General features: G+C 36.9%; 1 protein-coding gene across 1 annotated transcript; it reads left to right on the forward strand.

Moving 5' to 3' along the window:
* Window positions 1–223: 223 nt before the first annotated feature.
* Window positions 224–16,414, forward strand: LOC148951980 (protein stunted-like). Its single transcript, XM_089088784.1, has 3 exons — window positions 224–328; window positions 13,740–13,870; window positions 16,333–16,414. The coding sequence occupies exons 1-3, from the start codon at window positions 300–302 to the stop codon at window positions 16,344–16,346; spliced, it is 174 nt and encodes a 57-aa protein (XP_088944910.1). The 5' UTR covers window positions 224–299; the 3' UTR covers window positions 16,347–16,414.

Below are 16,414 nucleotides of genomic sequence, written 5' to 3' on the forward strand. Positions count from 1 at the left end.
CCAGTACATTCAAATAAGAGGTGTTTTACCGTTTCCTTATATCCACAAAATGTATATCTCAGGTCTTTATTATAAGAACGTGGCTCTATCGGGTCAATCCCGATTGCATCTTAGAAAGGTCTATTTACATTATAGAAAGTTTATAGAAGGCCAATTTAAATTATTCGTTCTATGTAGCTAGCCGATAGATAGCCTAGCAATGTCAATTCATAGGTGGCTCTTTCTGAAATCATTACGAAAACGGTTATAATTTTTCACAAGCCTTCTGTTGATTTTCCCATTTTTATAAGATCAAGGAAATGACCCTTTGGAGACAAGCTGGTTTAAAGTAAGCTGTTTATCCTTCACAAGTTAATATCCAGGCTATTTTTGGACTCTGCAGCTAAATTTGCTTAAAGCACAAATTAAATGTTAATCATAGCCTAGATATCTATTGAAGAACATCCAACCAGTTTACTGATCTTAGACTACTATTGTAAAAATATATTTTAGGCTACTGTCGTTCTTTGCTATCTTCGAAAGTTATTCATAAATTTCTGGGTAATCATGTAGTACATGACTACTTCTAAAGGAAATATGTCAATAAAATAAAAGTAGGCTAAGCTAGTCCTACCATTACATTAGCCTACTCATTGGTAAAGTTTTACTTTAGCTACTTTTGACTATCTTAGAAAGGGGTTTGTTTAACAAAATGAAACTTTCAGGGATGGGTCTACAGGCTAAAGTAGGCCTATGTCCCAGGAAGGTATTTTGAAGTACCTACCTCCACTCCTTCTTCCTCTAGAGGGTCCTGACTTTTGATGACCCTTAAAAATCTGTGAGTTATAGAAGTGAAACCTTGCAGAATAGGTCTTCTGCTTAAATGAAGTACAACAAAATTGTTTTCAGCTTCACTAGGCTACTTTACTCAATCCCAATTTAGGCCTATAAGGTTTTAAAGATAGGCTATGCAAATAAAATTCCTAAATTTTGGAGATAAAACATTCATATGGCTTAAAATTCTGCTCAAATAACTGAAATTACATTTTCAGAGCTAAAGCCAGAGAAAAAGAAACTGATAACTGAAAATTAAGGTAAAATTGTTTTATCAGTTTCAATGGGTATAGACCTGTCATGTAGGCAAATTTCAGGACCCTCTGGAGAGAGAAGGACTAGAAGTAGGTAGGCTACTTCAAAATACCTTCTTGGGACATACTTTGGCCTGTAGACTTATCCCTGAAAGTTTCATTTTCCTAACCTAATCCCATTCCAAGATAGTCAAAAGTAGCTAAAGTAGAATTTTACCAAGTTCTATGCTATTTGAGTGACTTCTGGGTTTCTTGAAAACAGTTAGTTAGAGTTAAGTGAATAAAACCTTCAGGTATAAATTAAGGGTCTAAATATAACATGGGAAGGTGTTATTGAGTTAGGGTATGATTGGATTTCTTATTTTATGCTCTTTCTCATATTGCTATAATTTAGCAAGGAAGAAAGTGAATGCATCACTTGATGCTCTTTTTAAATTCAATAATTGCTTCTAAGGCAAGTGTCATTTTGAGCCCTTAATGGGTTGCTAAAAGGTATCTTATATAAATATTAGCTTTTAAACAAGGCCTTAAGAAGTCTGATGTTTCCATGCCCTGTTAGCAGTAAAAAAAAACGATATATCAATGCTACCCATGCTAAAATGTGGTTGTTCTTCTTGTTCAAGGTAGAGATGGTAAGTTTTCTTAGTAGGGATGGTAAGAAATAAATATACCTTTATAATCAGAATTTCCTCCTAAATCCAGGGCTTGGAATTAGTCCCTAAAATTCCCTGTTTTGGCTAAAGTCCCTTAGCTCCCCCCAAAGTACCTAAAATTGCCTATTTGGGAGCATGGTATTTTGAAAATTGAAGCATGATATATTTGAGACCCTCTTTAGACAATATAGCTTTTCCACAAATCCAGTTGTACTGAGCTCTTGGTTACACCATTGCAGTTCAGGAAGAAGCAACAAAACAGTGGAGACTTTGCTTGTGGCCAAAGTGTCTATTAACTGTTGTAAACACTGGGAGCTAATAACAACACAAAATTAGCCTATATGTTGGGTGGGTTTAGATGGGTCATTGTCTGGTGCTGTTCAAGGATAGAGTAACATTGGCCTATAGCATGGTTGGTAGGGGTTGGTCATATTGTTGTAACATTCAAGGATAGATGATTTCCTATAGCTTCATAAAATGAACCATACCAGTATTAATTTGTTTGAATGGACTTGTATTCTAATGGTTCAAACTATATCAAACATCTGAAGGAATCTGATTGGCACAGAAACTATTGACCTATGAGAAATTGCAGAATTATTCAACAAATAATTTGCATCAATGTTTACTAATGAACCTGACAGTCCTCTCCCCAATAGTCCAGCATACAGTGTACCAAACCTTATGCTACCTATCATGATTACTCTGGGGTCTGTCACAAAGCAACTTAAAGTGCTAGATGTTAATAAGTCAGAAGGGCAGGATAACATTCACCCAAGGCTCCTAAAAGAACTGGCTAATGAGATATCAACTTCATTATGTCAATAATTTTGGAAGTCCCTCAACTCAAAGACTGTGCCTTCAGATTGGAAGAGCTCTTACATTACACCAATATTCAAGAAAGGTGACAAGACAAATGCAGAGAATTATCAGCCAATCAGCTTAACCTCAGCTGTAGCAAAAACCAGGAATGCATTGTGAATGCTGAAATTCTAACACATCTTCTGTCCAACAGTATACTGTCACCAGACAAGCATGGCTTTCTTCCCAGAAAGCCAGTTGAGGCCTTACTTGAAACTTACAATATCATCACTGACCTTCTGGAGAGGGGCCCATTCACTTCCTTGACTTCTTTTGAGAGATTGATGAATTTGCTTATGAGGTCTGAATTCTTCTTTTGTATGTCCATTTCAGCCTGCTCTTTCATCAGTTTTTTTTTTGTCTTCTTGAGTTTTCATGTCATTATCTAGTAGGGAATTTGCCAAGGTGATGTCCATGTAATCCTTTGAGGCCACTGCTCTCCATAAGAAATTGGTGGCCTCTTTCAAGAGGGCATCAACAATTGTTTGTTTTGTTTTTCAGAGGCCCACTTTTCTTACAATGATTCCTCAAGTTTATCTAGCTTTTTCTTTTACCTTGCTCTCCAAATAGTCATGGCATTTTTACCATGCCAACCTAGCCAAAGTCAACAATTCTTTGGGAATAGGAAACCTTTTGGGTTTGCCTCCATATGTGTTCAATTTATCAATCCAACACAGCTTTGTATTCTGGTCTCTTTCTGACATGGAGGCTCTGTCCAACAGAAGAAGTATCTCTCTGAGCAAAAACCCCTCTGCACCAGCAGAGCCATGCAATAACGTCAACACAGCTTTATAAGCTTCAACAAAAGCATATACTTTTACCCATCAATAGTATCTGTCTTAGAGAAGATTGGATGCCAACGTTTGATGGCATTGGTTCTACTGAGTTCTTGGCTTACAGCAATATCCTGCCACTTACAACATCATCAAAACTTACTCCTACTGGATCTCTCAAGCAAGCATAACTATATCTGATAGTCTTTTAGCTCTTTTCCTTTCCATGGTATCCAGGCAGACCACATTTCTTTTCAAAACAGAGACCACATTTTGAATTTATGATGACAAATTATGACAACTACACTCATGTATGAAGACAACTACTCACATTGTGTCACGCTGTTGTAAATAGGGGCAGTCCAAAAACCTATCTCTATTTTTACAGAATACCAAAGAAGTTTGGAAGTGTTTTAAGTTTGGAAGTGGTCGTTGTTTTGGTTGTGACCGGATTCATTTGAATCATGGCTATGGCACATTCAAAAAACTTTTTAATAATACCAGATAGAGTTATCATCAACTGTCAAACTCTCTCCCGTGTATTATCACTATGAATATTGAGCAGCCAAAAGACAAAGCTCGCCACTCCGGGCCACTGTTCCCACCAGCCCTCAAAAACGACAGAAATCCGAATTATCAAAAGCACTGAACAAACCCAATCAGAAGACCTCCATGTTACGTTCCAGCTCCCTCCCATTTAAATTGCCAAATCAGTCCATCTCCTCAGTCCCGTTATTTACATCAAATGAACCCAAGAACTTACAACAAGTCTACAATAACAAATAAAGAAACCCTGGTTTAATACATTGCTGCTCCTCCTACACCTTTCCCAGAATCCTTCTAGCGAATGTAAGGTCACTGGTAAATAAAATGGATGAATTTCAAATTAATCTTGATAAAAACCAGATAGATATTGCTTGCCTTATCGAAACATGGTCTGCAACTGAAGACTTTTGTTCCATTCCAAATTATGTTTCCCATTTTAAGCCCAGGATAGACAAAGATGGTATCCCTCTATCTCATGGTGGAGGAGTAGCTTTTTTTTGTGGGTCTAACCGTACTAATCGGGTTATTTAATTTTACGAAATAGTGAACAACTCCAAAACTGAAGTTCTATGGCTATTGACCAGACCCAAAAACCTCCCAAAAGAAGTATCTTGCATGATTTTTTGTATTATTTATTACCCTCCTAGTAGTGGATTTAAGAAGGAGCTGATGGCATATCTGCAACTTTATGCTGAAAGAATTCGCTGCAAGTATCCTTATGCTGCAATTACATTGTGTGGTGATTTTAATGAGCTAGACCAAAAGTGGCTTAGCTCTGCTCTTAGCCTTGATCAAGTGGTCAAGTCGCCTACTCGCGGTGATAAAACCCTAGACTTAATTTTTACCAACATTGAAGATTACTACTGTGTCCCCAAAGTGGCCCCTCCATTAGGAGCAAGTGACCATCTATGCATCTTTTGGACCCCCTTATCTCCCTTTCCCCCTAAGCAATTTATCAGTTACTCTTATAGACTCATTACTGACGAGAAGGTTGCCCATTTCAAATTAAAACTTAGTTCCAAATCTTGAGCCAATATCCTATGTCTTACCAGTGGTAATGAAATGGCTTCTAAGTTTTCAACGAAACATTTCCAGTTATATTGTGACACCTTTCCAGTGAAAAATGTTACTCGCAAATCTAACTGCAAACCGTGGATAAATAGAAAATTTTGTGCCTAATAAATGAACGAGATAAACTCTTTAAGGAAGGATTTTTCCAAGAATCTCAAAAGCTTAGAAACATCGTTGTTAGCGAAATCCGTAAAGCAAGAAAGGAGCATGGTGCGCACGTGCTCAATAAGTTATTGTATTCGGACCCTAAGAAATTCCACAAAAGTGTCCCATTCCACAGAAATTCCACAGTAATGGTGACCCAGTGGGTGCGGATGTCATAAATGATCATTTTGCTTCAATTTGTAAAATTCACCCACCACTCCAGCATATGCCAGCCAACAGTGCAGTGAGTGACATTCCTGTGATCGAAATTCATTAACTCAACTTAAACTCAAAACTCCTGACACAAAAAGGTCAGCATACCCAGGTGATATCCCTAACAAATTGATTGTGGAACATGTTCAGTATTTAAGTGTAAATCTAACTGCAATTTTTAACCAATGTTTTATAGATGGTATGTTTCTAGTGTTTTAAACAAGCTATTATATCATCAAAACCGAAAACTAACACCCCAAAAGTTCCCTCTGACTTAAGACCAATATCAAAAAACTCCATTTTCTCTAAGATCTTTGAGAGTTTTATTTACAATTTCCTTTTTGACAATATTCATGATAAAATCAACCCAAATCAGTTTGGCCTAAGGCCGAATCATAGCAACACGCATTGCTTAATTTGTATACTTGACACTATTTTCAAACAGCTTAAGTTGAATAGTTCCTAAGTTGAGGCTGTTTTTGCTGATATTCGCAAAGCCTTTGACAATTTGGATCATCAGACAGTTATAGATAATGCATGGGCCTTAGGTGCAAGAGATTTTGTTTTATGTATGTTAGCTAGTTTTTTGTCTGGCCGTGAGCAATGTGTAGTCCTCCCTAACGGGGATTCATCAGGTTTTTCCTAGATTTCCTGTGGAGCACCTCAAGGGACTAAGTTAGGTCCTTTAGCTTTTTTAATAGTTTTTAATAATGTTTTACCAAGTTTTGACAACTCTTTTAAATTTGCAGATGATTTGACATTACTGAACCTTTGTCAAACATCTAATACTTTGAATGTTAGACTAGATTCACTAATTAACAATTTAAGGAATGATCTTGACAATGTTAAACTCAACTTCCGCATATCTAAAATCAGTTTCATGTTATTTTCTTTTTTTAAAAATAAACCCCTATCAATAATTACCTTTACATACCAAATTTAAATACTGTTAAACTGCTCGGTGTGCAGTTGGACAACAACCTTAAATGGAACTCTCACATTTCCCACTTATTTAAGTCTGGTTGTTTTCTCCTTAAATCTTTCTCTCTTCTCAAACGTTTCTCCATATCAATCCAAAACCTGAAAATAATTTATTGTTCTTATATAAGACCCTGTCTGGAATATGCTTGCCCTGTCTGGCACCCTGGGTTGACCAAAGACCAATGTTCTAAAATTGAAAGTATTCAAAAAAGAGCAGTAAAAATTATTCTGGGGACGGCCTATACTATATACAATGAAGGTTTGGCTAGACTTGAACATAGTACATTGGAATCACGACGTCACATCCTTACCATGAACTTTGGTCTCAAGTGCCTTAATTCTGACTATCATCAAAGTTTTCTCCCTCCCTTTAAAGAAAATCCCCCAACCCTTCCTAATACAAGGCTCAATGCTCTTAGAGCTCCAAATACCCAACTGGACCTGTATCCCCAAATGTTGACCATGAGATACAAAAACTCTTTTGTCCCCTATTTTGTTTCCTATTTTAATAATTGATATAACTTTTCCCCTGACATCTGTTTTATTATTGATTCAATTTTTTGTGTTATGTTTATCACATAACATTTGTTTTGTTATGGTAATTCTGACGTGCTTATGCTAGCTTTTGTGCTATTTTAGCCAATAAATCATATTCTATTCTATATTTGGATTCAGAATGAAAATCTGATTCCAAGGTATGTAGCTATTACATTAGTGAGTTAATCAGAGAATTTACCAGTGGGGGCTGTAAGCTTACTATTTAGGATTTTCAACAATGGTTTACTTTTTTTTGCAAATATACAATCCAAATTATATATGTCCTATCTATCTCCCAAGCATCTCAGTTGTTTCAATCCTGTACCTGTAGATCTAAATTTCCAAGTGTCTACTAACAGATAATTACCTTAAATTGCATTGTCCAACAAAATAAGAAAAAAATCCTGTAGAGTTGCTGGTCAGTGATGATGGGGAGCCATTGGTTTGGTGGCATCCCACTCTGTTTTCCATGGGTGGACCAATTCTTATCAATGGCAATCTGGAATGCATTGACAGAGGAAGTGGTGACATCTGCATTGGGAAGACTGTTCCAGGGGGCCACCACTCTATTGGAGAAATAGTGGTTGTGAAACCTGCTGTGAGCTCTCTTCCAAAGCAGCTTTTTACTATGCCCTCTTGTCCTGGATGATTTTTCAAGTTGGAAAGGCTTCTGAGAAGAGGAATCAGCATTCAGTAGCTTGTAAGCCATGATGACATCACCCCTCCATTGTCTGTAGACAAGTGTTGGGAGGTGTAGTTTGTTTTTGGCAAGATGGATAGTCAAGGCTCTTGCAGTCTTTGACCAGACTATTTTTTGTTGGTCACCCTTGTTCAGGGGCATGGTAACACACGTCCCAAATTCCAGCAATGGTTGCACAAGACCCTTCTACAGCTTTGTCATGACTTTGGATGATCTGCTATGTACTGTATTCTTAATTAATTCCAAGGGTCTGAGATGCTTTGGCAATCTCTGCCAAAGCATCTTGTTTTTGTTTGTTTGTGGAATTTTAATTCTTCATTGACAACTATTCCCAAATCTCTTTCAGCTGCTGAAGAACCAATCAATTGCCTAGAGTCATCCTCTCCACTCATATGGCACTGCCACTTCTCATTCTTTTTCCCAAAATGTACTGTCTTGCATTTCTGAATGTTAAATTCAAGCTTCCATTGGCAGGCCCAAGGGTAAAGTGAATCCAGGTAGTCCTGTATAGTGGCTCTTGTTGCTGTTGACTATGTGGGCCCAATAAGCTTTAAATTGTCGGCATAAATGCTCATCTTATTTCTTACAGCCTGTGGAGCATCATTAATGAAAATATTGAAAAGTGTTGGGCCCAAGATTGTTCCCTGGGGCACACCACTATCAACTCCAGTAACCTCTGAGAGGAATTCTTGCCCCTTATCCCCAAACACTTTAACTGTCTGCTTTCTTCCTGAGAGGAACTGCATCACCCATTCAACAACCTCCACATGTATCCTGGTAGCTAAGAGTTTTGCCTTTTAACAATGATGGCAAACTTTGTCAAAAGCCTTTGCAAAGTCTAATAGGATCATATCAGCAGGGATAACCAGGTCTAGCAGTTTTGGTGACATATTCATATGCATCAATATTCATATGCACCAGCTCTGAATCCATGTTGGCTATCAGTAAGTAGTTTGTTGTCAATCAGGTGCGTCGTAACAGCAGTATTCACAATTCCTTCAAAGATTTTACTGACTGTCAAGGTGAATGGGTTGGTAATTGGCAGTACAGATCCTGCTTTCACCCTTGTGAACAGGTGTATTATTTGCATTTTGCCAATCTTGAGGGACTTGTTTGGTATCAATAGACTTCTGGAACAGTTTTGCTAGGGGGAGGGCAAGCTCTGCAGGAGCCTCTTTCAAAGTCCAAGGGTGAACCCCATCAGGACCAACTGACTTATTTGGGTTCAAACTTTTGAGCCATGATTCCACATCCAAAGTCTGGACAGTAATAATTTGCATTGGTTTCTGCATATCATATTCTGGCATCTGTGGCAAGTGAGCATAGTAACTTCTTTTGTAAGGTAGCAGATTTCGTTTTGTATTTGTTTGAATTTGTCATGATTTGCCTGCATTGGGATGTCCTTGTACCTTCTCTAGAACTTCTTTTTCTTTTGGACTGCTTTTCTTTGGACTTCATGTGATGGAAGGGAGTGTTCTTGGTCTTTGTTTTCAAGTGGTTGTTGTGTGTTTTGCAGTTGTCTCACTGAGGACCATTTTCATCTCAAGCCAAGTTCCCTCTACATTATTCTTTTTAAAAACAGGCCAATCTTGGTTAGCTAAATCTTGCCTGACCTTGTTATAGTTTGTATACACATACTTTCTAAAATTGTTCGTCTGTGGGTACATCTTTAGTTGACAAGTTATGGTTATATGGTAGCTTGCGCCAAAATGTGGCTCTGGGTCTATACTTTGGATTGCCTCCTCATCTTTGACAAATAGGAGATCCAGGAGAGATGGGTTCTGGCCCTCTCTGTACTTAGTCAGGAAATCGATTGTCTGATACAATGAATGTTCTTGTAGGCACTCAAGGAGTGGACCACTCTGGTCATTGTTATCTCTTGTAGCAGCATAACAACTAACCCATTGAATCTGAGGCAAGTTGAAGTCTCTGACAATTACTATATTATGGCAAGGACAACTCATCACTGAACTTATAGAATTCACAATTGTAAGGTGGGAATCTTTCTGACAGGGAGAGCTTGGGCTTCTATAAATACAACCTATATTTAAGGGGTGACCCTTTAGATAAATTTTTATCCAGACCTGCTCTACCCACAGCTCATACTGAGAACCAAGATTAAGGTCTCCTACCTTCAGTGATGATTTGATGTACAGGAAAATTTTTCTTCCTTCCAGTTTCAACAGGTTTGAAATTATTCTGAATGGTGATCTGGATTTGTACATCAGTCAGTGGCACTGAAGTATACTTTGGTTTAACTGCAGGGAAGGCAAACACACTCACTTCAGGTCTTGCTGACACTACAGCTTTTATATCATCCATTTTTGTGGTAATGCAATTCATGTTACTGTAAAGCACAAATAGTCTGTCTTCATCTTCAATATGGGAATCACCAATATCACTAAGTTCCTACTTGCAAGGTTCAAAAGTGGAACTCTTTTGGTTCTCTGCTATGAATATTTAGTAATACTTTATCCTTACTTAAGTTGTGTTGTGAATTATTTGAACTGAAAAAAGTATTGATTGAAGTTTATAAATTATTGGGATAAACAATGGACGAAGACAGGGGAACAGTTATTTGGGCTGACAGTCCCCTGTCAATGGCCAGTTTTTTTTTATCTGAGCTGAACAGGATGGCTGGTACTTATTCATAATTTGGGTGAAGCAAGCTTTGACCTGGGCAAGTATTTCTTTTGATAGATAGGTTGAAGCTATCTCACTGGCAATATCCAACTTCTGCTGGGGTGTCAGGGTGACTTTTTTGATGGCTAACATGTTGAGCCTAAAGAGGCACATATCAGATGGGATGTTTTCACTGTTAGGGGATTGGGTTGACACTTCTCGCCTATATTCTTTCCTCAATGGGAGTATTAATTGGAGATAATCGTTCTCATTGATGCAAAGGGGAGATATACGCTTTTCTGGGGTTTGATTTTTTCCTCATGGCTTGGTGAATGGGGCAATGGGGAGTGCTGGCTGCTCGAGGGGTACTCAATTGATTGACACCAATGGAAATAGGCACCAAAGGTTCTGATCTATTATGTGTGTTTGAGACTTGACTTTGTATTGCTCTAGCCTTATAGCATAAGGTATTGACCTTTCTTCGGCGATTATTAGAGCAACAGCTTTTTGTATGTACAATGGACATTTAGACTTATTATCCAATCTATGAGGGCCTTTGCAGTTAATACATTTGGGATCTTCTTTGGGGCAGGTACCATACTCATTATGTTGGTTATTACACTTTGCACAGGCTATAGTATTTGATGAGCAAAATTTAGCTATATGTCCTAGCATTAAACATTTATGGCATTGGATAGACTTCAACTTGTAGGCTTTGAAGGCTTTTCTTTGGCCAAACAACAGATAAGTACTGTGAAAAGATATATTTTGGTTTATTTCTTATGCAAAATAATGTTAATTTTGTTTTATTCAGCTAATGTTTTTGCATATTTATACTGAGAAATTATTCTATACATTCAACATTCAAATTAATTTGTAATGGGGTTTGTAAAATATTTATCAGAGACACTCATCTTCAGGAAAATTTATTATAATTATTCCATAAATTCGCGAAGAAAGGAAGAAAACGTGGACAATTAACAGCCAGTGAAAAAACTGAAAAATTGCTACCCCATAAAAATACTTGAGACCATTATAGACAGAAGACGAAAAAAGGCAGAGGGGAGTGCATCAGGTCCACAAGCCCCAACAGATACCGTCCCATTGGTGGATGATAAGAAACTTTTCACTGTTTTACCCTACATTCAAAAATGGAGTGACAAACTGAAAAGAATCCTTAAAATACATAACCTTAATGTCACCTTTAAAATTCAAATACAATACAGAGCTTTTTCAACAGCGACAAAGACAAAACCAGCCCCATTCAGGGTAGTGGTGTTTATAGAATTCCCTGTTCTTGTGGCTGTTTTTATGTTGGTAGAACCCAACAGCAATTAAGAGAGAGGTTATCGTAACACAGGTCCTCAATGGACAAGGCCATGAGGTTATGCCAAAGGCCTGAAGTTTTTGATTCCACCTTGGCACAACATGTGTATGAGAGTCCACACCATTTCTTTTTGTTTGACGAAACCTCCATTGTTGCCCCCGTTAAAGGTCTCACACAAGTTTTCAGGGAGGCAGTTGAAATAAAAAAGCACATTCACCAGAAGGTAGCTCTCAATGGAGAAACTTTTCTAAGTCCTATTTATAATGAAATTATTAATTCTGATCGTTTTTACGTGCATCCACAAAATTATGTTGTGCAATCAAATAGAATCTCTGATAATAATCAACCTGGAAAGCGATTAGCCTGTAAGAGTGGTTTACATAAAATGAAATTGTGAAATGGCATTTAGACTTGTGTTTTTTATTCAGTTACCCTTTCACCATTACTGAGAAAGGGTCGTCCAATTTTAGTTTTGTTTTTTTATTTTAAGGTTTGTTTTTTTATATTTTTATTAGTTGTATTCTGCACTGAGGATGGTCAAGTGGAGGTCTTGACTGAAATATTTGCATATTTTTTCACTGGCTGTTAATTGTCCTCGTTTTCTTCCTATCTTCACGATTTTATGTTTTGTCATGATCAGCCAGTATGGTCTCAGAAACTATTTATAATTATTCTGAGTATTTGTGATATCATTCATATGATTTTTTTTTCCAAAATTAAGGCCCTAAACAAATCTTTCCAGAGTCTCGACCTTAGATCGTTTTTAACACTGGAAACTAGTGGTACTCCAATTTTTTGAAAAATCATAGTGCTGTTTTGAGAAAACATTATAAGGCCTAGTGCTGTTTTGTGAAACAATTTACAGACAAATGAATAAATATGCATATATACATCATTGTTTGTTTAATAAGATAAGATATGGCAATACATTGAAAACATGGGTAGATACTGTGTCTTCTAGTTTTCATTGCTGCTTTACTATGAATTGATTCTAGCATATTGCCACTGGGGCTTAAACTGCCTAAGCTCTTGGGCAGATATGTGAGAAAATATGTTTTGCCCTTCTTTGAGTTAAAATCCAAGATCCACATGGTCAGTAACCTGAAAAAAAAAAACTCCCCTAAAATTTCAACTTGATCTCCCAAACTGTTCCCAAGATTTGCTATTTGGTGGCCTGGCAACACTTAGGGTATTTTGATTTACCTTGCTGTCTAACTGTGAATAGAATCTCAAGTCCCACATCAGCTTATAGCACAAAACGTTTAGGCTGACCAGAGAAAAAGATCAGAAAATATTTACCCCCTCTCCAGATACAAAATTTGAACTCTTTCTGCCCTTCCCTTTTTCTTCTCCTTTGCTACCTGGAAGGCTCAACTCCCTCCCCTAAGCCAGTCTAGATATATTGCAGACATGGTATATTGACAACCTGGATGCCATTTGTGTCATTTGATGTAGCTACACTCACTTCTTTAAGTCATAATCAAACATCCACTTGCCAAACCCCCATTCTCTTTGAAAGTTTTGACTTGATATCCCAAGCCATTTCTGGGATGTTACAGATGTGATGTTTTGATAACCTGACAATGCTCAGTATCTTGACTTCTTACTATGTAACTGTGCATAAATTATAAGTCTGATAGGAGCTTATAATGCAAAAACAATATAATGCATAAGAGACAGAAATTGTTGAGCCCCTTCCCCAACACAGAATGTGCCCTTGTTGCACCCTCTCCCTTGCTTCCACAATTGTACCTAAAAGTTTTAACTCCTTTCCCAAGATGTTGAAAATATGGTATTTTGATGACATGGATACACATAGTGTCTTTTTTATCGACCTCTCTAATGTTCTCCAAGCTAGTCCTAAGATATCGCAGTTGATTTGAAAAAATTGGGGACATATAGTATCTTTCAATTTACTCATCTGTGTCTGTTGTTTCCAGAGTATGACCATCTCAAAATTTACATCCAGCATCATGCAATAACATGGGGTTAAGTTGCAGAAAATGACACAGAAAAGAGGATGGTTCACCTCTAATCACTCTTGCCCCTTCCCAAAAAAGCACTATAACTTTCCATTTCCAATTGAATAAGCCCCATCACATGTTCATTCAACAATGCATTTATAAATTCACATCTACATACTGGGGGAGAGGGTGGATGCTTGATTGCTGTGGGAAACTTAATGGTTCTTCCCTCAATGATTAAGACCTGTGGTCCATTCATAAACAATTTCTTTTCTTTTAGTTATCTGCAATATTCTTCCATTGCTGCAAGGCTAGTGAGAAGAGCACTGAAACCTGAATTAAGAAATGAAGCTCTTAAAAGAGAAGAATCACTTTTGAAAGTCACTCCATGGAAGGATGGTAAACCTGTTAGTAAGTATCAACTACCTGGCAATCCCAAAACAGGAACCTATTGAACATTGACTAAAGTTACATCTTTAGCATCAATTTCATATCTCAGAATAGTACAGTACAGGCACATATGCAGGAGTTTTAGTCTGGAGCAGTCCAAAGAAGGAAGGGGAGGGGCATATAAAGGAATATGTATTTGCCCCATGTTTGTTGAAAAATTTAGTATTTACTTGGTGCCTTATTGAGGCTTAATCCAGGTTTCAAATGAAAATTTTGTTAAATTGTTCTAATTTAAAGTTTTCAAGTTTAGTTCTCATTTCCATTTGAAAAAAATTAATCATAAAAGGAATACGGATGTCATGTCTTTTTCAAAAGTCTGTAGCAGTTTGAAACAAGCTGTGTAAAAGAAGAAGATTTGTAAACAAACGAAGAAGCAGAGATAATCATTGGACATGGCAAAGCGAATGCTGCTCTAAACCCCCTTAAAATTAGCATAATGGTGAATACTGGATGATACTATTTTACTAACTGAAAACAATTATACAAATCAGTGTAAAAATTGAACTGTATATTGTACACTTTGGTTATCTTCCTTTTTTTTCTTGAATAGAACTTGGACAAAGAGCAGGTCCTGAATGGGGTGGGAAAAGGGGATAAGAAAAGATTCAAAGGAGATTGGAACTTGGTGGAAGGGGGTAAAAGTGAAGTGTTGAATCGACTGGTGTGGAGAAGGAGCGTGTGTAGCTGTGTGGGCCTCAGGTGGCTTAGTGCTGCAGTTGGTTGTTAGTGGTAGTAGCAGTAGTTTGATAAGACCCATTTGTCATCTCAATTTATATATATATATATATATATATATATATATATATATATATATATATATATATATATATATATATATATATATATATATTCAGATAGAAAACATTGTTGGACCTCAATGTCGTGTTCTGCTGAAAAAAGAAATTCTAAGGAAATAAGACTTGAAATAAAGAAATGAATATGAAAATGCCTGAATGAACACTAACGTTGTGTCAATGAATGCATTCAAAAAGACAAACACAATTTTTTTTTTTTTTTTTATAAGCTCAAGAATAGATTCTACTTTGCCCAGATTCTAAAATGTAATTCCAATCCTTAAAAATATAAAGGCTGCCGTCTGGGCGAAAATAAACCTTCTCATTATTACCATATCTTTGTAAAAGATCAGAAAGCACAAGTCTAAGCATACAAGGTATGACACAGACTTGCTCAAGGAAACTTCAATTGAAAGCCAATTCCATAAGATTTTGTTAGAGTTCCTTCTTCAACTTGTTCTGTTCTATGGACCAACTCATTGAAGAAACTGTATCTGCCTACACCAACAAAAAGTTGGCAACTTATGGGTTAAGTTTACATAAAACCATTGAAACAACTTTTATAGTAAAAAAAGGCACCATCATAATTTTAGTTGCAGGGCCTGGGGGCTAGGGCTTGGAATAAAGTCTGTGAAAATATAAGTAGATAAAACGTTATTCTGGGTATCAGAATTCTTGCAGGAATCATCAGCAATGGTTGATGAATTGGCTGATGACCAATCTTTGTTGATTTTACTCTGCAACTTCTTGTTGTAAGTCTGTGTCCTGCATGTTCAGAATTGTACTTTCTGATCTTTTACAAAAGTATGATAATAATCAGAAGGTTTATTTCCACCCAGATGTCAGCCTTTACATTCCGAAGGGTTAGAATTGTATTTTAGAATCTGGGTTATGGGCTACTAAGATAACCAATGATGGAAAAATTAGAAACTAGTGGAGTTGACCCAAATAAATTTAATTGACAGCAAACATGGTTAGCTATTACTTAATAGAAGTAGTTGTAATCAGATTAACGACGCTTCTTGACTACCAAGGTCCCAGCATTGACCCTGCAGTGTGTTGCTACAGCAAAGTTTGATCTCTGAGTCCCGTATTACGAAGCTAAGGTCAAACCCACTGCACGACAACAGGAGGCTAGTTCTGAATAGTTCTTGGGTAGCCATTAATTTGAAAATTAAATAGCGCTAGTCTAAAAATGGTACCCTCTGGAACACCACTAAGGACATGCATGCTAAGTCTGATGTTTTATGGTAAAGGAATGGGTGGACTACTTTATCAAAAGCTTTACCTTGAGAAAATAATACTAAATTTAAGAAACCCTTCTTTAATCAGTTTTGGGATTTCTTTGTAGGCTTAGATTAAGTGCTGATCCATTCTATCTTGCCATACTGATACTATATCTACTAAGTCAGTGTCTGATTTTTTGGATAATTACCAAAGTAATTATCCAAAAAAGACAGTCTTCTTTGGAAAAAAAAAATGTGCCTTTTGTCATAATGGTATCTTTGGCTCTGTTCATTCTTTCAGAAACAACATGGGCTACTTTTAAGTCATTGCCTACTTTAAATAGGCTAATACTTGATCACTTCTCATTAAAAGAAATAATAACGATTTTCCTTTCTCTTTCAGAGGCTGCACAGTAATAAAATGATGGAAGCTTGCAGAATGTGAATAAATTTTGTAAAAAGGAGCAGTAAACAAATTGTTTTAA

This window comes from Artemia sp. Qi Xiang Cuo, chromosome 5, assembly GCF_049724085.1.
Source record: "Artemia sp. Qi Xiang Cuo chromosome 5, ASM4972408v1, whole genome shotgun sequence".
NCBI classification, from domain to species: Eukaryota; Metazoa; Arthropoda; class Branchiopoda; order Anostraca; family Artemiidae; genus Artemia; species Artemia sp. Qi Xiang Cuo.